This window comes from Polypterus senegalus, chromosome 2 (assembly GCF_016835505.1).
Source record: "Polypterus senegalus isolate Bchr_013 chromosome 2, ASM1683550v1, whole genome shotgun sequence".
Lineage (NCBI taxonomy): Eukaryota > Metazoa > Chordata > Cladistia > Polypteriformes > Polypteridae > Polypterus > Polypterus senegalus.
Window position 1 is genome coordinate 31,872,282 of NC_053155.1, and position 21,126 is coordinate 31,893,407.

The following is a 21,126-nucleotide window of genomic DNA, read 5'->3' on the forward strand; positions in this document are numbered from 1 at the left end:
CAAGTGTCTGGGCAAGGAGGAGAGAATATTTGGTAGTGTTTTGTGTGGTTTAATATATGAGTAGTGTGGAAGGTGCTTGGTGCACTGTGAACCAAAATAAAAGGTCTTGGACTTTTACCTGGTGTCTGGAGTTGTACCTGAGGGTTCAAGGGAGCACTAGCGCCCCCTACTGCCACACTCTCTATTATATAAAAAAAATCTTTCGACGTGATGAGACTTTTTGGAGACGAGACTTTTTGGAAGGGATATTTTTTCAAGTCCCGTGAGACGAGACTTTTGCCTTGAGATTTTTTGCAAGTCCCGCCCTCCTCTCAAACATTTTCAAACAACACTGCGGTCCTCTGAACTCTCATTCATGCGAATGCTTTAGTCAGACACACTTCCTGCGCTCTCAGCTCTTATACATTTTAACGTTTTCCTCACTTTAAGTTCCCAATTAAACAAGACGTATTATGTCAAAATCTCATTGAAGAATTTCATCCGGAAGGGTTATCAACAGAAGAAATGAGTGCACGGGCAGTCCTATCACCGAGAAACGAGGAAGTCAAACGAATTAACGTGAAAATCGTTGATCAGTTACACATCAAATTGGTTAAATGCGTCCAGAAATGTCGATCGGTTACATGGCAAATTAGTTAAATGCGTATCAATTGACTATGCTGAAACAGTTGATGGTGATGTTGCGGAGGATGAAAACATCAACTTACAATATCCCGAAGAATATGTACAACTGTTAACAACGTCTGGTCTTACAATGCACGAGTTACTGTAGAAAGAAGGATGTATCCAAGAAAGGCAATGTAGTACATCTTCTGTGGATAACATTACACAACAAAGGAGATCTTGATATGCTATTTGTATTAAAAACGTTAACAGTTTCCTGTTAGAATAGCTTTTGCAAAGACAATTAACAAATCTCAGAGCCAAACATTCGAAAAAGTCATTTTATTTAATAGAGAGAAAGAAACGAAATTCAATCACGTTGCGTTGATGCATATGTAACTATGCATCATGTAAATAAAAATCTCTTTAAATTGTACATCCGCATCCCCATACGTAAGCAGAAGAACCACAAAGTGGCTAGCGCGTAGTGCAGGCCCTGGGATTGGTGAGCAAAGCGAGCAGGGTGCAAAGCCCCCTAGTTTATTTAATAATAATTCTTTAAACTTATGTAGCACTTTTCATGCTACTCAAAACACTTCACAAAGTGAGTAGGGAGCCACATTAACCACCACCAATGTGTAGTATCCACGTGATGATGCAACGGCAGCCATTTTTGCACCAATCCTCTCGCCATACATTACTCTGTTATGTGGTGAAGGGGTGAGACAGAGGTAGCCAATCAGAGACAGGGAATGGTTAGGGGGCCAGAATGACCAGGCTAAGGTGGGCAGTTTAGCCAGGACAATCTATTTCACGGACACAACATGAAATATGGCACACCTTTAAATGAAAACTGTCACTTTTTCTTGTCAGAGTTGACAGGGTGGGCTCTAGCAAGTACTATTTTTCGATTGGTGGATTGTTTGCAGTGATGACAAATGTGCTCTGATTGACTTGGTAATCCTGTGGCTCAAACAAGTGCAAGGAAAAGTTAAATAAATATTACACTTCAATGGCACTTTTTTGCGTTTTGTGGTTCCTTGTAGAACCTTTGCTTGACAAAGAACCATTTTGTTCTGTGTTGGGCCGGCACCACCGTTAAGGAGAATTAGGCATTCAGGTAGGTAACCCAACATGGGTTAGCTATTGGCACACTAAGAAACTTGGCCTAGGGCACAAAATAACAGCACTGGCACTGGTTCTTTGCACATGACATTTAAGCATTGAAAAGGTTCCAGATATGTGGACAATACAGAAATCTCCAGTCTAGTAGGCCATGGAGCAGGATACTGCCAGATGAAGAAGCAAACCCAAACTTTCCCTGTGTCACTATATCCCAGGGTGGCGCGGTGGCGCAGTGAGTAGTGGGTTCGCTTCCCGGGTCCTCCCTGTGTGGAGTTTGTATGTTCTCCCCGTGTCTGCCTGGGTTTCCTCCCACAGTCCAAAGACATGCAGGTTAGGTGCATTGGCGATTATAAATTGTCCCTAGTGTGTGCTTGGTGTGTGTGTGCCCTGCCCGGGGTATGTTTCCTGCCTTGTGCCCTGTGTTGGCTGGGATTGGCTCCCGTGACCCTGTAGTTAGGATGTAGCGGGTTGGATAATGGATGGATGGAATATATCCCATAAAAGTCCTTGAAAAACCAATAACCCATTGGTATTTTACTAATCTGTTAATATCCTTTCATGGGTATTTGTGAAATGTGGTACAAAACTAAATAGAACTTTCATGAAAATCAGTGAAATCGCTCTGAAGATCCACTCTGGCCCCTTTATTTTTAAGAGTGTTCAGTGCAAAGCGGCTCCTTTAATTGAAGACACTCGGGGTTCATCATTAGGGGTTTGCCTCTGTCTTTTAAATGGGCCTCTTAATGGTCGAATGTGTTCGCTCACGTTACCGACAAATTACCAATCAAAAGACAGCACTCGCTAGAGCCCGCCCTCTCAACTTTGACGAGTGGAAGTGACAGTTTTCATTTCAGTGCTTATTTTATGTTGCGTAAAATAAATAAGTAAAGGCGGAAATGAAATAAATACATGAAGATATAAGCAACAGAAAATGCATTCCGTAAAACGTTTAACCGTTTATCCATGTCAATATCTATGCATGTATTTCACAGTGCTTATATTTATTTTCGTATTTATTTAATTTTGCTTGCAGTATTCCACCTTAGCTTTCAACCCGTCACAGACGCAATGCTTGAACCAGCCGTATGGGGGAGCCAGACTTCCCTCGCAGTGACATCGTGCTCTTCCTCACAAACGGGGTCAATTCTGAGTAGCTAATAAATCTAAGGCCCTTTCAGAGGAATGTACGTACAAAATATTATGAGTGCTTGTCCTCCTGTATTTCCGTAATATGATGTAACTGATCGGATTGCAATCGATATTCTCATGTTACTACAATTTGAACATAAGTGTACATCGTTCTGCTAGTTCATTTTACCCAAATTGTGCAGTGTGAAGTTCCACAAGGAGCGTTAAAAGTGAATGGCACTACATAATGAATAAAGTGTCTAAAAATGTGCGCGCTCCGTAAAAAAAAAGTTTATGAAATTGAAAGATTCGTGTTTGAAACGATTTTCAGCAACACTGCACTAAGCGCGCACCAATGCCGATTTCATTTGGAATTATGTAATTGACAGGAATATCTCAGAAAATGTATCAGGCGGCAATTCAATATTGGGGGCTGGTTACCGCTCTATAATTACCCTATTAGGTCCACCGTGGATGCATGTGATATATTAGTTCTTTGGCACGATCTCGCTGCTTAAAAGTAAATTGCATTTTATACCTATTGATAAGCCAGTCGTTCTTCTTTATTAAGACGTGTAGACATTCGTGGATTTGCGCGTGCTGAAGCGCTGACGCGCACGCGCGCTCCCGTGTGATCGTTTCCCCCTCCCTCCAGGGGAGCGCCTTGAAGAGCTCTGACTTCATGGATTGGGAGAAATGAGCCAAGAGAGCTGGGACTAAAAAGCTAGTCAGACTCCTGGCGAAGCAGAACACCAGTTTTCTACGTCGATTCACGTACCGGCAACACGACATCCCACTAAGGCAACATGGATTGATATTGCGTATGTCTAGTATTTTTCTTTGGGCACTTTAGGCATCGGATTACGGATTACAGACAGAGGCAGAAATGAGCAGCGGGTAGTGATCGGATCGGCGTGGAGCGGAAGATGCTGTCGGCTGCCTGACACCTGGTTTCCTCGGGATCATACGGGATCTGAGCACCACTGGTTGGCGTTAACACAGTAAAGACGCAACCCAGAGAGTCGATCGGCACTCACTTCACCGCCCAGCCTCTCTCCGCGGCTGCGCCTGCTTAAAGCTCGCGGCGCTGCACAGGCACCTTCCGGGGGGTTCAGGCGCACTCTTGACGGCCAGCATGTTGCTCCAAAGCGTCTAAAAATGGACGAGTCGTCCCTGCTGGACCTACTGGAGTGCTCGGTGTGCCTGGAGAGATTGGACACCAGTGCTAAGGTGCTTCCGTGCCAGCACACCTTCTGCCGTCGCTGCCTGCAGAGCATCGTTAGCTCCCGCAGCGAGCTGCGTTGCCCCGAATGCCGCATCCTGGTGGACTGCAGCGTGGATGAGCTGCCTGCCAACATCCTGCTGGTCAGGCTGCTGGATGGGATCAAGCAGCGACCCCACAACTCATCTGCGTCTCCACCAGGGACAGTCATCCGTGATGCTCCCGCCGCAAACAGAAGCTCTCCGGTCAAGGTTAGACACAAACTTATGCTTGTTCTCGAGGGAAGGAAGAATGTGTGTGTGTGTGTGTGTCTGTTGGGTCTCGAGGGATTGGGGGTCTTGTTGTGAATACAACGGGGCTGTTTGGGTTAAAGTGTATTTTTAAGGGGGCGTGTGTGAGGGGGTGGGGGGTTTTGAGAGATGAGTGATGTAGCCTCCATTGTTACCTCGTCAACACAACTTTTCATTTCCTTGGATTTCTTGTTCCGTTTTTATTTGTTCTTTTATGGTTGACTTAAAACATCTTGATTTATAGTGCCTTAAATAGCCTGTCTCGCCAGCAAAGCGCGATAATACCGCAGCTGCGGAAAACAAACTATGGCGTTGGCAGCCACAAACACAGATCGTAAATGAGCCCCCTTTACATCCACCACCTTCCAAAAAGTCTAAAGTCAGCAGCACTTTCCAAGTTGAACAGATGAGCTGGACTAATACACGATTCCCAAAATAGGGAACACAAAAATGGACTGATAATTGACATGGAGAAAACTATTTCATCTTGTATAGTGCGGGCGCAGGTGTCCCAAGGAGATTTTTTGTTTTACACTTGCTTCAAACAAGACCAAGCAATCAGAAATGAAAACACGCCATAAATGCAGAACTGCGTATAGAGATACAACTGAACACTCTGTGCGCTTCCGGTCTGATGTGTAATATTCCTTTAAAAGTAAAATATATTTTCACCCCCTCGTTATACGTCCCGACTATGTGATCGTCGGAATCGAAGAGTTAGTTGACCTGGACGGGACTCCCAAACTCCAACTCGGGCCATTTATAGTTGTCATTTAACGTTTCACGCATATTTATAAAAACGGTGGTACTTCTTATCTGTCTTTCTCCTTACATACAGTTGGTCCCGGCCGCCCCCCCTTAGAGCTCCGGCAGGTGAAGTGACTTGCTCATGGTCACACTATGTCATTAGATGTCATTAGTCGGAGTTGAACCCACAGCATCAGGGATTTATGTCCAAATCCATAATCACTACGCCACACTGTCTGCCTACCTGCAGATTCCACACACGGTGACTTGGCCACGGAAAGAAGTGAGCGCGTCACAGCTGTGATGGAGACCCGGACTGGCTTCATTCACGAGGCAGTAGTTCCTGCCCTAAATAACAGCCACGCATTTTTCAGTGTCCTCTATTTTGGGAAACGTTCATTCATTCTTCGCGCGCCTGCTAGCAGCAGTATGGATTGCGCTCAGTCTGCGAGTGGATTTTTTCTCTGTTGATTGTCGTCTGTGGTTTTACGGTACGCTCAGGTCTCGGCTCTACTCAGCTTTGTTGTCACGGGGGAGCACTTTTGGATTAATTGTCGTTAAAGGCGCCATATATCATGACACAGCATATTGCCTTTCTTTCTTTCTTTCTTTCTTTCTTTCTTTCTTTCTTTCTTGTGCTCCCGTGTTTCATATTGAGCTCATCAATTTGTCCGTATTCATTCTACTTGTAATTAAATGGATTGCGACTTTTACTCGACTGTCAGTACTGCAGGGTTTAACGTCCTGTCTATACAGTTGGTAAATTCGCGGACTATTGTAAAAAAAACGGATTGGGTATATCCGTTTGCGGAAAACAGGGCGCTCTTGAGCCTTGGGTTCGACCTCGAATTCTTGACCGGGCATTATTTGCGCGTTGTTTCCACATTATGTATGTATTTATTTATGGGAACAAATACTGGATTGCTTTCTGCGTTTTAAAGGAGTTTTCATTAGGCCGGTGGGCGAGTGTAAAGGCAACCTGTTTTGGTGGCATGTCCTGCTCCAGGGGGTCATTTAGCTGGGCCGATCCTCTTCCTATAATGTCATGCCTGCCCATGCACATACATCGCGTGTAGGCTTTTTTTTAAATAACGGTGCCAAAGTGGTTTATCAGAACGATGCCATTGGGGAACCACTCATAAGTTTCCAGAAAGAAGCTTTATTTATTGAAATCCTTGAACAGCCACGACTAGATCATAATAGATTTGTGAAATACCAGTGAGTTCCTGACTTTAAAGGACTTTTGTTTGCATACAGCAACACGGGCGAAGTTTAAGTTTTCTTGATCTGTTCATATTACGCCCAGTCTACTATCCATTAAAGATTTCTATTTTGTCCACATATCTTTTTCAACCGTAAAAAAAATCCTTCCCAGAATAAAATGGTTCTTTATCAACGAAAGGTTCGAGGAGGAACCACTCAGCCCCGTAAAGCGCCATTGTAGAACCGTTATGTTTGAGCGGGTACTGTTAATGGTTGGATTTTCGGGGACTTTTATGTTGCCATGCCCCACTTGTTACTTCAGTCGCCCCCTTAACATTTTTCTCTGGAGAAAAAAAAAAAAGCATGAATACTTAAAGAAGGGTTCAGCACTAGAGGGGCTTCATTGAGTGTACAATGAGGAGCTGACGGCCGAAACGTGATGCTTTATGATTATTATTATGATTGCATATTTTTTATGGAAAGGGAAAAAACACAAGATAGATAGATACTTTATTAATCCCAAGGAGAAATTCACATACTTCATCAGCAGCATACGGATAGTAAAAAGTGTCCAGGGAACGAGTCCGCGGCGCCTGAGTCATATTGTGCGTTTTGCAGAAGCACATCGACGAAAACCCTAAAAATGTCGATTACTAAACTGGCAGTTTACAGTCACGTGTTGATAACGTTTTTGTTTCGCTTTTCTTGAAAAACGGAGTGCCCCATTAATCGCGAAGGCCGCTAATTATTTGCATCCGTTATTTTTAACCTGCAGTTCTTCGGCCACTTGAACAGACACTTGTGTAAAAATGCGCGACGACGGGCCGCCCCTTTAACGCTGACAGGCTCTCGTGGTGGTCGGCTGATGCGCTTTCTTATCCCGTCAGCCCAAGTCTTTCATCGCTTTGACGGTTTTCGTTTAGACAGGTGTGTTATTTAAATTTCTCAAGCTTTTAATCACTGAGCACATTTGCTGTCATCTTTGTGTTTTGATGCCATGTTTTGTACAGCCTGGCAAGGCTTTTACTTAAGTTAGCACACGCGCGTACTTTAGAAACACGCCAAATGTTGAGTGTCGGCGCGTGCTAAAATGGTGTATGGCACTCATGGCCCGCCTCCCGAACTCAGGAAAGGAAACGTGAAACTGAAGGCACTCACGGAAAGTTTCCAGCACAAAGTGTCAGTTTTCTACACCGGGAGAGCTCCATTACTTTTAACTTTTTTCCCCAGGTGCGGTTCAGATATATACTGGCGCAAGCTCAATGGGGTTGGCACTTGTTGGCATCTTCATACTACCCTGGATAATTTGATACATTATGTGGTATGAAATTAGATTTCCTAGGGTCACAGTGGAGTATTTAGACATTAAATATTACAATATAACAATAAAGAGGTGGGGTAAATTTACCTAAGAGAACATAGAACAAGGAACACCATCTGTGCAAATCGACACCATAAAAATCAACAAACAGCAATCAGGGCCGATAGGAGATGGACAATGGATAGGGAATGCAAATGAGTGAAGAACAGAACAGTAATTATTAAAGAGCCCATGATAAGTGGGCACATGCAGCAGTTACATTGTACTCAGGATCCTATCTGCCTGGCCGATGAAGCTGTGGCTGTGGTGGTCCAGATTCCGATATCATCTTCTGAATGAAGGTAGGGAAAAGGTATTGTAGGGAGCAGTGGCGTAGCTATAAGAGTTTTTGTCGATCTTTGGGTTTGCCACTTACAAAATAAAACATGATACATATCAAACAAAAAATGAAAAAAATGTGGTTACATTTTTAATGATTAATTAGGATTGAGGTGTTTCCATAATGATCCCTCATTGTTTTTTTCATACTTCTTCCCTCGCCTTTTCCTTTTTTCTAAAAGCAGTACAACTCTCTTTGGTTCGCTTCATCTTGAGATAATGAAATCGAAGGGTTCATTCCTTTTAGTTGGAGTAAGTTGGTGAACAGGTCAAGATTGGCATTTGTAAAACATAACTTTGCAATATATGTATTTGCAGCATTTAAAATGGTGTCATTTTGCTATAGATAACACACATTCGCTTGCCAAAGCCCTATCAAACAAAATTGTCAAAAAAAGTCTAAAAAAAAGTCTAGTGCTAAAGTTTATTAAAAAGTGCCACCTGGGGCAGACCACCCCCTCCGTCTATGCCAGTGAGACATGGTCTCTTTTTCAAGACCTCTGCAGTTCGCCCTGGCATGCTGTCTGTTAATCAATGTCTGGGCCAAATCCTGACTGATGGCAGCCCATTCTTGTATAATCAATGCTTGGAGTTTGTCAGAATTGGTAGGTTTTTGTTTATCCACCCGCCTCTCGAAGATTGACCACACGTTCTCATTGAGATTAAGGTCTGGGGAGTTTCCTGGCCATGAACCCAAAATTTTGATCTTTTGTTCTCTGAGCAATTTAGTTATCACTTATGGCTTATGGTGCTCCATCATGCTGGATTGTTCATTATTGGTCACCAAACTGTTCTTGGGTGGTTGAGAGAAGTTGTTCTCTGATGATGTTTTGGTCCCAATCTTTATATATGGCTGTGTTCTTAGGCAAAATTGTGAGTGAGCCCTGCACTCCCTTGGCCGAGAAGCAACCCCTGTTGGCATGACACAGGACTGATGGTAGCATTGCTCACCTAATATGGACTCTTTGCATAAACTTAATGTAATCTATACTAATAAAAGGCAAAGCCCTCACTGACTGACTCACTCACTGACTTACTCACTCACTCACTCACTCACTCACTCACTCACTCACTGACTCATCACTAATTCTCCAACTTTCCGTGTAGGTAGAAGGCTGAAATTTGGCAGGCTCATTCCTTACAGCTTACTTACAAAAGTTAGACAGGTCACAGGTAGCGGTCATAACTGGAACCTACTTTCATCCATATATACGGTCATACCCATAACCTGCAGCTCAGTCGCCGTGTGAGGCGGAGTTGCGTCCCGCATCATCATGCCTCCCACGTAATTGAGTGCCTGCCCATATAAGGTAAACACTCGCGGGTGAAGGACTGTGCTTAGCATATTCATAAGTGCAGCTACTGCAGAACCCCTCTGACGCTGAACAAGCCTTTGTAGACACATCAATAGGAAAGCAAGGTGTAAAGCTTAAGTTTAAATTAAGTTCATAGACACGCTGCCGCTAAATATTCGCAGGCAAATCCACAACTTAATACCGGGAATGCCTGTTAAACATCTTAGAATTACGATTACCGATTTTGGTAGTGATCACTTCGATGAATGAAACCTGTTCAAAAAACGTATTACACAATTGAGAAGGCAGCAAAAGAAGCGATTGACACATACAAGCATATTCATAAGTGCAGCTACTTCGGAAACAAAGCACGGTGTAAACCTAAAGTTTAAATTAAGTTCATAGACAGGCTGCCGCTAGCGTTTGTTATGCCTACGACGAATACGATATTCGCTAGATACAAGTTTAATGAGAAGACGCAGGGTTTAAACGAGATTTTTGATCACTTTGTAAGAGTTAAAATTGCTGTAACGGAGTTAAAATTGCTGGTGAAGGGCTGTGCTTATGAAAACGAATAGGAAGGCAAGGTGTAAAGCTTAACTTTAAATTAGGTTTATAGACACGTTGCCCCTGGCATTTGTCATGCCTAAGACAAATACGATATTCGCGAGATACAACTTTTAAGTGCCGGGTCTGAGCTAACATTAAATAAAGCCGTGGACATCGCGAGATCGCACAAGATAGCCCAAGCACAGCTGAGAAGCTTCGATGCATGTACTCCGAGCGGCTCACGTGAACTACTGCGGAAACCCTCTGATGCTGAACAAGCCTTTGTACACATATCAATAGGAAAGGAAGGTGTAAAGCTTAAGTTTAAATTACGTTCATAGACACGCGGCTGCTAAATATTCGCAGGCAAATCCACAACTTAGTACCAGGAATGCCTGTTAAACATCTTAGATTCACAAGTACCGATTTGTGTAGTGAACACTTCGATGAATGAAACCTGTTCAAAAAACGCATTACACAATTGAGAAGGCAGCAAAAGAATATGAAGCGAGTGACGCACACAAGCATGTTAATGAGTGCAGCTACTTCGGAAACAAAGCATGGTGTAAACCTAAAGTTTAAATTAAGTTCATAGGCAGGCTGCCGCTGGCGTTTGTCATGGCCACGACAAATACAATATTCGCGAGATACAAGTTTAATGAAAAGACGCAGGGTTTAAACGAGACTTTTGATCACTTTGTAACAGAGTTAAAATTGCTGTAACAGAGTTTAAATTGCTGGTATGCCAGGTCTGAGCTAACATTAAATAAAGCCGTGGAAATCGCGAGATCACACGAGATAGCACAAGCACAGCTGAGAAGCTTCGATGCATGTACTCCTAGCGGCTCACGTGAACTGACTTTGCAGGACTGGGAAAGTTTAAATTAAGTTCATAGACACGCTACCGCTAAATATTCGCAGGCAAATCCACAACTTAATACCGGGAATGCCTGTTAAACATCTTAGATTCATGAGTACCGAACACATCGATGAATGAAACCTGTTATCTTTACAACGGTTGACAAACACGGAATATAACTTGAACACAACACATCCTCCAAATACGAACCTGATTGAAAGAAATAATGATAATCAAATCCTTGATGACAGCAACACTCATAACAGTCACAAAACTTTTATATTGACAATCATGTTACGTTATTTTTAAAATGTTTCCTTTTCTTTTTCATAACTTCTTTAACACACTACTTCTCCACTGCGAAGCACGGGTATTTTGCTAGTTGTCAATAAAAGCCTTTGAAATTTTGAAATGCTTGTAATTATACTTCAGTAGAAACATCTGACAACAGATCTAAAAACACTGAAGCAGCAAACTTTGTGAAAACCAGTACTTGGTGGGTCATTCTCAAAACGTTTGGCCACGACTGTAATTTTCAGAAGGAGACCCCACACTCCCTTTCTAGAACTGGGGACCACCTTAGGTGGAATCTGACTAGCAGCCGAGTCTATGCTTAACATTTGGCACAGCCAGGTGCCCCTCTGGTCAACACTGACGACTCTTTACCCAGCCCATACTGCTTAGGTTGTGTGGCGATGTTGCATTGGTCTGCTTTGGGTGGTACTGTAGCTTGCAATGGAGTGGTCCTGGACTTGCACCCAGTGCAGTCCCCCACAAGACCCTGAACTGGATAAACAGTTAGAATAGAAATAGACGGATGAATTGCATTTGGCTGTTGGGCAAGCGCTGGGCACGTTGTTGATTTGCTCGGATTTGGCAGGCAGTACTGGTTCATCAGGCTTGGTTTGCAATGGCCATTCTTGTTTTTATTTGTTATGGCCATGCCGAACACTAGTTACTGGTTCCTGTCTCTGGTCAACATCTGGAGTGCTTCTTCCTATGACGACCATAATGTGGATGTGAATGCTAGGTGGCACTGTTGCCCATTTAAACCCAACAGATAGATACCCAGGACACCAGGTAAAAGCACCAAGAAGATCCTTTTAATATTTTTCTTCTTTAAACAGTGCTCCCCAAGCACCACAGCCACAATAACACAGGCAAGTAAATCACAAGCGCAATAATAAACAATTCTCTTTTTCTCTTCCTCCACACCTCCCAGTAAGTGTTGTCCACCTCCTTCCGACTCCCTGCCAGGTCTTCAGCAGTCCTTCAAATAGTCCTCAACCCGGAAGTTCTTCTGTTCTTCCTCTCACATGACTTGCTAGCACTTCCGGGTCAGAAGGTGTACTTCTGGTCTTCCGTCCTCGTGACTTCCTAGTACTTCTGGGCTATAAGGGAAGCATGACTCCCCAGGTCCTTTCACATCACCCCCTGGCAGCACCCACGGCACCCAACAGGGCTGAGAAACTGAACTTCAAGTCCCAAGATTCCATGTGGGAATCCGGGGCAGTGCTACACTCCAGTGGAGCTGCCATCTAGTGTTTTGGGGGAGGCATTTTCCAATAGTAGCTGTCTTCCCCCATCCTTGCATTTCAGGGGCGTCCCGGGTGGGCTGAGCCGCCGGGTGTCTCTCACAGTAGGGAAACTGTTGCAGTGGACTCTGGGTCTGCATTTATCTGGACCGTCAGCCCAAGGTACTTTTTATTTCTGGTCAATAACACCACTGCATTCTTTATGCCCTTAGCATTATTATTTGGTCTGGTCAGTGTTAGGCACGGATTTATTTTGTCCTGTCATCATTTCCGACTCGTTTTCGGGATTTGTTCATCATCAGTCTGTGCATAGCATTGGTGTCCATGGATCAGTATTAGGACCACTTTCTCACATAGCAGGTGTAATCACCTGAGAAAGTTGGAGGAGTCCAGAGGAATAGTTGAGGTACCAACTGGGCAACAGAATAAACAAGTACAAGGTGGCACAACATAAAAGCAGGCACTCAAAGGCCATTTCAAAGCCTCAGTCGGCCAATGTAGAGGTTGCTGTCTGAGCAGGTCAGGTAGGGAGCTCCATCCTGTAGCAGGCTTACATCCAAATGAGATGCCATCTTCCAGGCATGTCCATTTTTATAAGGGGCGGAGCCTTCTCTGGGTTCTGTGGGTGGGGTCATGTGCCTTCTTGGAGCTGTGGAGGGAAGAGATGAAACAATTAGAAACACTGCCCGCCTCTAGCTATGGAGCAGAATCACAGCCCTTAGTTGAACCATGAAGGTGATCTTCAGGCGACTATGCGGGACACAGGACATGCTTGGCCTTAAGTGTTAAGTTAAACACAAGCTATCAAAGGTAGAAATAAATTATTGAGATTCTACTTTGTTCTCAGTGGGGGGCTCTATCCCCAAGGGCGCCACATAGATGGACAGAATGTTTCCTCAGCTTTATTAGTTTTACTCAAATGTTGAAATCGGAGTGCCGCCTGGAGGAGTCTTTGCAGTCCTCATCCTGCTCCCAGCTGAATTGGATGTTTCGATATTCCAGTGTGGACCAAGTAATTGCCCCGGAGACACTTTTACGCTCTTCAGGGTTTTCTTATCTATAATTAACAGTTCCTCCCGGAGCACCGGCTTTCCATTCTTAAGTTTTATGAGCTGCTCCTTGGTGGAAATGGCCAAAGATACAGCATGTCAGCAGCTTGCCTGTTTCTTTCTGCACTGCAGGCGACACTTTGTGTGATTGACTGTTGTATGAAGAAGAGCTGCTCCTCTGCCACCTTATGTGCTTATTGAAGGACCCAGATGGGCCACTTGTTATAGCGACATTTGGGGGCAGCATCCTCAAAAGAATAAACCGGATTCATGCTAATCGGTTTAACACTGTGCCTTCTAGCCTGCATGGTCTTGAAATGCAAAACCTCTTCAAAATATTGTGCTGTGCATGAAAGGCACTATACACTAACAGAGATGGCAATCTGAGAGGGGCTGACAGCAAGTCACACTGTATATTCATACGGCTATAATCTGGTCCAGTCTTTTGAGATGGGCACCATGAAAGAATTTACCTTCATCCATCTGACACGTCGAACATGATAGACTACCCTAAAACGACACTCTTGACTCCCATGTCTTCTAACCTGCTGACTCCTCAAGATGCAAAATCTCTGTAAAATATTGTGCTTTGCATGAAAGGCACTATATAATAAAGGGGAAGGCAGTGTGGCCTAAGAGCTGAGGAGGCAGACATTAAGCACACCCAGGATTTAACTGAATTATCTATAAATACGGGTCACGTCTTATTCTTCTATTCATGAGATTATGAAGTGCCCATAGAAAAGATTCACCCCCTTGTAAATTTTCACATTTCACTGTTACACAACTTTGATTTGTTTGGCTTTTTGACCCTGATAAACAGAAAAGGAGACTAAATCAGGGTCGCCAACTCCAGTCCTGGCGGACCACCGTGGCTACAGGTTTTCATTCTAACCCTTTTTTTAATGAAAGCCCTGTTTGCGCTGCTAATTAACTTGTCGTGAATTCATTATCATGGAATTGCTTTCTTAAGATTTGTTCCCCTGAATTTCTTCATCGTTCCTCGGAATTGCTTCATTTCTTTCCTTAAATGGCACTGAAACAGAAATGAAATGTGAGCTGACAGAAGACCAACTAAGTGAGGGCCTCAAACTCCAACCAATTTCACTCCAACCAGCTGCTCAATGAGGTGCCAATTCTTGTCGTTAATTAAACCCGTTCTTTAATTCTGTGGCTCGTTGCTGCTCTCGTGGTGCATTAGCCGGCATTTCAGAAATTGTTGATTTTCTCTTTTCTACGAGCACTGGTCAAATGTTTTGGGGACCAGAGCAGATCAATACGGAAACTGAGAGAGGACGTGCAATATTGTTATTTTTTAAATTGTCTCCTCGAGATAACATACTAATTTTGTTGAGATCTCGAGAAAACGAACTTTATTTTCTCCAGATAACGGAATAATTTTATCAAGATTTTGAGAAATAGAAAATTTGTTTTCTTGAGATAACAGAATAATTTTATCGTGATCTCGAGAAAACTAAACTTAACCTTTTCTCCTGGCATCAGGCTCACTTAGATTCCAACACCTACAGCTGAAACCTTGCTAACCGTCTTCTTAAATAAAAGACACTAACAATATTATTTTCTAAATTACGGTAAGTAAACATATTTTAGCCTGCGTCAGCCCTTGATTGAACAAAAGTGTGATGCGCTGATCAGTACAATTCTGCTCTTCTGCCATTTCAAACAGGACGTGGCTTCAACAAGCTATTCATTAAACGTTAGATACAATTATTTCATAATTTTGAGAAAACAAGATCTTTGGTTTAACTGAGATCTCGATAAAATTAGTCCGTTATCTCGAGGAAACAGTTTAAAAAAAAATAACGATATTGCACGTCCTCTCTCGGCTTCTGTAGATCAACATTCCTGAGACCTCCATATTTCTTTATTTTCAGATATTGTAAGATGAACTGCAGTTGTTTTGGCTCATTTTGTATCTCATTATTGTTTGGCTGCTAATTAAGGAAAAAGAAACAATTAAGGGGTTTGAATCTTCAAGAGCAAGTCAATTAAAATTAATTCAAAAGAAGTTAATTAGCAGCAAAAATAGGTCACTAATTAAGAAAAGGGTTGGAATGAAAACCTGCAGCCACGGAGGTCCTCCAGGACTGGAGCTGGCAACTCCTGGTCTAAATTAAGTACCGTATAAATATAAAACACAATATAACTGATCTCATAAGTATTCACATCCTTTAGTATGAGGTCGAGGTTGGGAGCATCCACCGCTATGACACCCCTAAATGATCACGTCATTAGTTCAATGGAGATCACCTGTCTGGGGTTTCAGTCGATTGTCAGGAGTGCTCCTGTGCCTGGAAGTACTAATCTGGAATTATGAATATAAAACACAACACAGTTAATCTCGTAAATATTCACCTGCTTCAAGTCATTTAGTAGATGCGCCTTTGGTGTCCATGACAGCCTTAAGTCTGTGTGCACAGGTCTTTCTCAGTCTTCTCTCTGCTATTTCTTCCCATTCTTCATCTTTGCCAAAGTCTCTTTCAAGTGTAATGGAGATTGTAAGTGAACAGCCAGCTGCAAATTCCCAATTGGACTAAGATCAGGACTCTGATTCAGCCACTCCAGGAGATTCATATTGATGTTTTGAAGCCATTCCTGTGTAGCTCTGGCTTTAATGCTTGAGGTTGTTTTTCTGCTGGACCATGGACCTTCTCCCAAGGCACAGGTCCCTTGAAGCCTGCATCAGGTTTTGCTGCAGGATTTCTTCTTATTTTGCTGCATTCCTGTTACCCTCACAAGCCTCCTAGTGCCTACTTCAGAGAAGCATCACCAAAACACAGCGCTTCCACAACCATGCTTCACGGATGACATGGTGTGTTTGTGATAATGTGCAGTGTTCAAGCATGACTTTTATTCGATTTGCTCAATGTTGATCTCACTACACCATAAAAGCTTTTTCCAGCTGACTCCAGAGTCTCTCACATACTATCTGGAAGACTCTTGTGTTTTTTAACATCACAAAGCTGTCACCGGTGAAACCCCTGGGGACACAATTGTTGTCTGCACAGTTGGTGCAATCACAGTCACTGTAGTTTGTAACTCCCTCAGATGTCTCTTGGTGGCCTCCCTCCCTCATCTCCTTGCATTATCACTCAGTGTTTGAAGACAGCCTGCTCTAGCACATTATCAGCGGTGCCATACTCTGTCCATTTCCTCATAATTGATTTAACTGGATATTGAAAGAATTCAACATTTTCTTGTCTCCGTTTCTTGACTTGTGTTTCTCAGTCTCCTTTTCATAGAACTGCTTGTTGTGTTCATCTCTTTTCATTGTGTCAGTTAGGCCACCACACTGAATCCCCACAAGTTGGACCTAATTAAGAAATTTGTAAAACCCATTGCCTGCGGCAGGGGTTTTATATTAGGGGTGTTATATTAAAGAAGGTGAATACATACGAGATCATTCATTTTGCATTTTACATTTGTAATTAATTTAGACTGCTTTGCAGAGATCTGTTTGCACTATGACATGAAAGAGTCGGTTCCTGTTGTTCAGTGTCAAAAAAGCCAAATTAAATCCACAGTGATTTAATGTTGTATACTAAAAATGGAGTGAAATCATAGGCTATCTATCTATCTATCTATCTATCTATCTATCTATCTATCTATCTATCTATCTATCTATCTATCTATCTATCTATCTATCTATTATATAATGCCTTATCTATCTATCTATCTATCTATCTATCTATCTATCTATCTATCTATCTATCTATCTATCTATCTATCTGTCTGTCTGTCTGTCTGTCTGTCTGTCTGTCTGTCTGTCTATCTAGTGACAGTTTGCCAGAATAAAATTTGGGCCATCTTGTTTAATAAATAACAAAAAATAAACAGAAGAAATGCTTCTGAAGCATGTTGCTCTTGTCTCTGGGCTGCAAATTACAAAAACAAAGCTTGGCTTTCATCTGTGGATTAGGGTCAGTTTGCTTGGGAGCTACACACAGCAGGTCACTTTTGATTTGATTTGATATATTTTATTAATCCTGGTGGGGAAATAGTCTTTTCTCTTGATCTTTGATGGTCAGAATGGAGTTTCAGCACCCCTGGAGTCATTTTCAGGTTATGGGCCTGGCTCAAGGGCCCAACAGAGTAAGATTCCTTCTGGCTGTAATGGGATTTGAACCAGCAACCTCTAGAGACTGGTGCAGAACCTTTGCCTCTGAACAACCAGTCCACCCAAAATTTTGCCAATATAACCCCTCCATTTGGGAAGCCAGGGTTCTTATGGACAGGGTACGGGAAATGGGGTAGGTTGGTGTTTTCACTGGGCTGTTTTTTGGTGGTATGGGGAGAGAAGGAGAAAATAGTGTTTTGTGACAGTGCCCCCTTCTTATTAAATACCTTCACAATTCCATAAGGAGATCCACTTATGCTCATGTGTGACTCTATCTATCTATCTATCTATCTATCTATCTATCTATCTATCTATCTATCTATCTATCTATCTATCTATCTATCTATCTATCTATCTATCTATCTATCTATCTATCTATCTATCTATCTATCTATCTATCTATCTACAGCCATATGAAAAAGTTTGGGAACCCCTCTCAGCCTGCATAATAATTGACTCTCCTTTCAACAAAAAAGATAACAGTGGTATATCTTTAATTTCCTAGGAACATCTGAGTACTGGGGGGGGTATTTGTTTTCCGACCAAAGATTTTTAGTGAAGCAGTATTTAGTTGTATGAAATTAAATCAAATGTGAAAAACTGGCTGTGCACAAATGTGGGTCCCCTTGTCATTTTGCTGATTTGAATGCCTGTCACTGCTCAATACTGATTGATTACCTGCAACACCAAATTGGTTGGATTAGCTTGTTGAGCCTTGAACGTCATAGACCGGTGTGGCCAATCATGAGTGGTAAAATGTATTTAAGGTGGTCAATTGCAAGTTGTGCTTCTCTTTGACTCTCCTCTGAAGAGTAACAGACAGCATGGGATCCTCAAAGCAACTCTCAAAAGATCTGAAAACAAAGATTGTTCAGTGTCATGGTTTAGGGGAAGGCTAAAAAAAGCTACCTCAGAGGTTTAAACTGTCAGTTTCAACTGTAAGGAATGTAATCAGAAAAAGGAAGGCCACAGGCACAGTTGCTGTTAAACCCATCAGGTCTGGCAGGCCAAGAAAAATACAGGAGCGGCATATGCGCAGGATTGTGAGAATGGTTACAGAAAACCCACAGATCACCTCCAAAGACCTGCAAGAACATCTTGCTGCAGATGGTGTATCTGTACATCGTTGTACAATTCAGCGCAATTTGCACAAAGAACATCTGTATGGCAGAATGATGAGAAAGAAGCCCTTTCTGCACTCACGCCACAAACAGAATTGCTTGATGTATGTAAATGCTCATTTAGACAAGCCAGATTCATTTTGGAACAAAGTGCTTTGGACTGATGAGACAAAAATTGAGTTATTGGGTCATAACAAAAAGTTCTTTGCATGGTGGAAGAAGAACACCACATTCCAAGAAAAACATCTGCTACCTACTGTCAAATTTGGTGGAGGTTCCATCACGCTGTGGGGCTGTGTGGCTAGTTCAGGGACTGGGGCCCTTGATAAAGTCGAGGGTCGAATGAATTCAACCCAATATCAACAAATTCTTCAGGATTATGTTCAAGAATCAGTCACAAAGTTGAAGTTACGCAAGGGTTGGATATTCCAACAAGACAATGACCCAAAACATAGCTCGAAGTCTACAAAGGCATTCATGCAGAGGGAGAAGTTCAATGTTCTGGAATGGCTGTCACAGTCCCCTGACTTCAATATCATCGAAAATCTATGGGATGATTTGGAGCAAGGTGTCCATGCTTAGCAGCCATCAAATTGAACTGAACTGGAGAGATTGTGTATGGAAGAATGATCAGAAATACCTCCATCCAGAATCCAGACACTCATCAAAGGCTATAGGAGGACAGCGTCTAGAGGCAAAAGGAGGCTCAACTAAGTATTGATGTCATATCTCTGTTGGGGTGCTCAGATTTATGCATCTGTCTAATTTTGTTATGATGCATATTGCATATTTTCTGTTAATCCAATAAACTTAATGTCACTGCTGAAATACTTCTGTTTCCATAAGGCATGTCAGGTATTAAAAGGAAGTTGCTGCTTTGAAAGCTCAGTCAATGATAAACAAAAATCCAAAGAATTAAGAGGGGTTCCCAAACTTTTTCATATGACTCTATCTATCTATCTATCTATCTATCTATCTATCTATCTATCTATCTATCTATCTATCTATCTATCTATTATATAGAGCATTTCATATCTATCTATCTATCTATCTATCTATCTATCTAATGTGATATATAACAGTACAAAATGAAAGGTCCAACAGGGCCAGTGGGAATGAATAGTTTTTATGGATGTTATTCATCACAGAGCATAGTGATGCCACCATTTGCCCCTAGGCGCCAATGTAAAAGTAATAATAAAGTGGGTAAAGGTGAAAAAAAGGAGGAACTTTAGTCAAATATGGCACTGGGGAACCACCAGCCAATAACCACGTTTATAATCGTGGTGTTGAAAAGCGGTAAAATAAATGACATACACACATATGCAAAACTGACATCAAGCCAAAACAGATTGTCGAAATTGTTGAAGCTTTCTATTCTGTTCTGTTCATGTGTGCCCCCAGAGTGAACCCTGACTTTCAGTGCTTTCTGGGTTTCGATATCACCAACCTAGAAGGGGTGGAGCAACTTGGCAGAAGTGGAACTGGGTCACATGACCTCCGTTTGGTGAGCCTCAGAACTGAGGGTGGAAACGGGTGAAGGGATTAGTGACCGCATTTGAGATGACATCGTTCATGTTCTGAGAGCCCTGAAGATGTCCTCTCTGCATTCGTACTTAACAATGTATTTTTATTTATTTTTGAATTTGTTAATTTATTTATGTATGTATTTATTTATTAGTCCACAGGACTTCAGTGATCATTTAGTGGCACTTCCTTAACCTGACTGGTAACTAAGAGGGGATTTCAGTGGCTGAACAAGTTGGATGTGTGCATATCAGTGTGGATGCTGGGAGTAACATGAAGCTGGCATCTATGCTGACCCCACTGATTTCTGGTAATTCTCTTTAAATCACTCCTATAGGCTGTAGATCACTTTACTTGATGTTAACAATCGAATGGTAAGGAAATAGAGTGGCTCAGTGATTGATGCTTGTGACAGGTTCAGCAGTTGTCTGAGTTTTATTTTAATTTTTGCCATACCTTACCATTTATTGTTCCTGATGGTGGTATAATTTAGGCGGAGTGGTGGCTCTGTGGCTAAGGATCTGCACTGGCAATTGGAAGGTTGCAGGTTTGAATCCCCTAAATGCCAAAAGGGTCTCTGCTATGTTGGGCTCTTGGGCAAGGCCCTTAACCTGCAATTGCTGAGCGCTTTGAGTAGTGAGAAAAGCGCTATATAAATGCAAAGGATAATTATTATAATGGAGTTGCCTGTGTAGATATGGACTGGAGCTCTGGGCAGGGATTGTCCCTGCCTTGTTCTCATTGCTTGCTTCCCTGCTACCCTGCTCAGGATAAGTGGGATTAAAAATGGTTGGCTGGATGGTATAACACAGGTTGTAGTTGCACAGCTGATGACCAGAATTCCCTACTCTGCTCTGGACATGTTTGGTTTTGGGTGGTGTTTGGATAAGTAGGATTTTGTCGTGAGACCTCAGCAGTAATGGAAAGAAAGACTACATCGTTGCTTTGAGGCTCCTCACCAGATCACTGGTTTAGTGTGCCATTGTGGCTTAGTCTTCAGCTCATGCTGCACTTTAACTGTTTATCTGTTCTATTT

The 21,126-nt window shown here is 42.5% G+C and overlaps 1 protein-coding gene across 2 annotated transcripts in view; it reads left to right on the top strand.

Moving 5' to 3' along the window:
- The first annotated feature begins 3,562 nt into the window (after positions 1–3,562).
- Positions 3,563–21,126, top strand: part of LOC120522845 (E3 ubiquitin-protein ligase SH3RF3-like) — a 649,404-nt gene continuing 631,840 nt past the window's right edge. For both annotated transcript variants that reach the window (XM_039743546.1, XM_039743547.1), the window contains exon 1: positions 3,563–4,329. In XM_039743546.1, the coding sequence (XP_039599480.1) occupies positions 4,015–4,329 (315 nt within the window). In that variant the 5' untranslated portion in view covers positions 3,563–4,014. The remainder of the gene's footprint in view (positions 4,330–21,126) is intronic.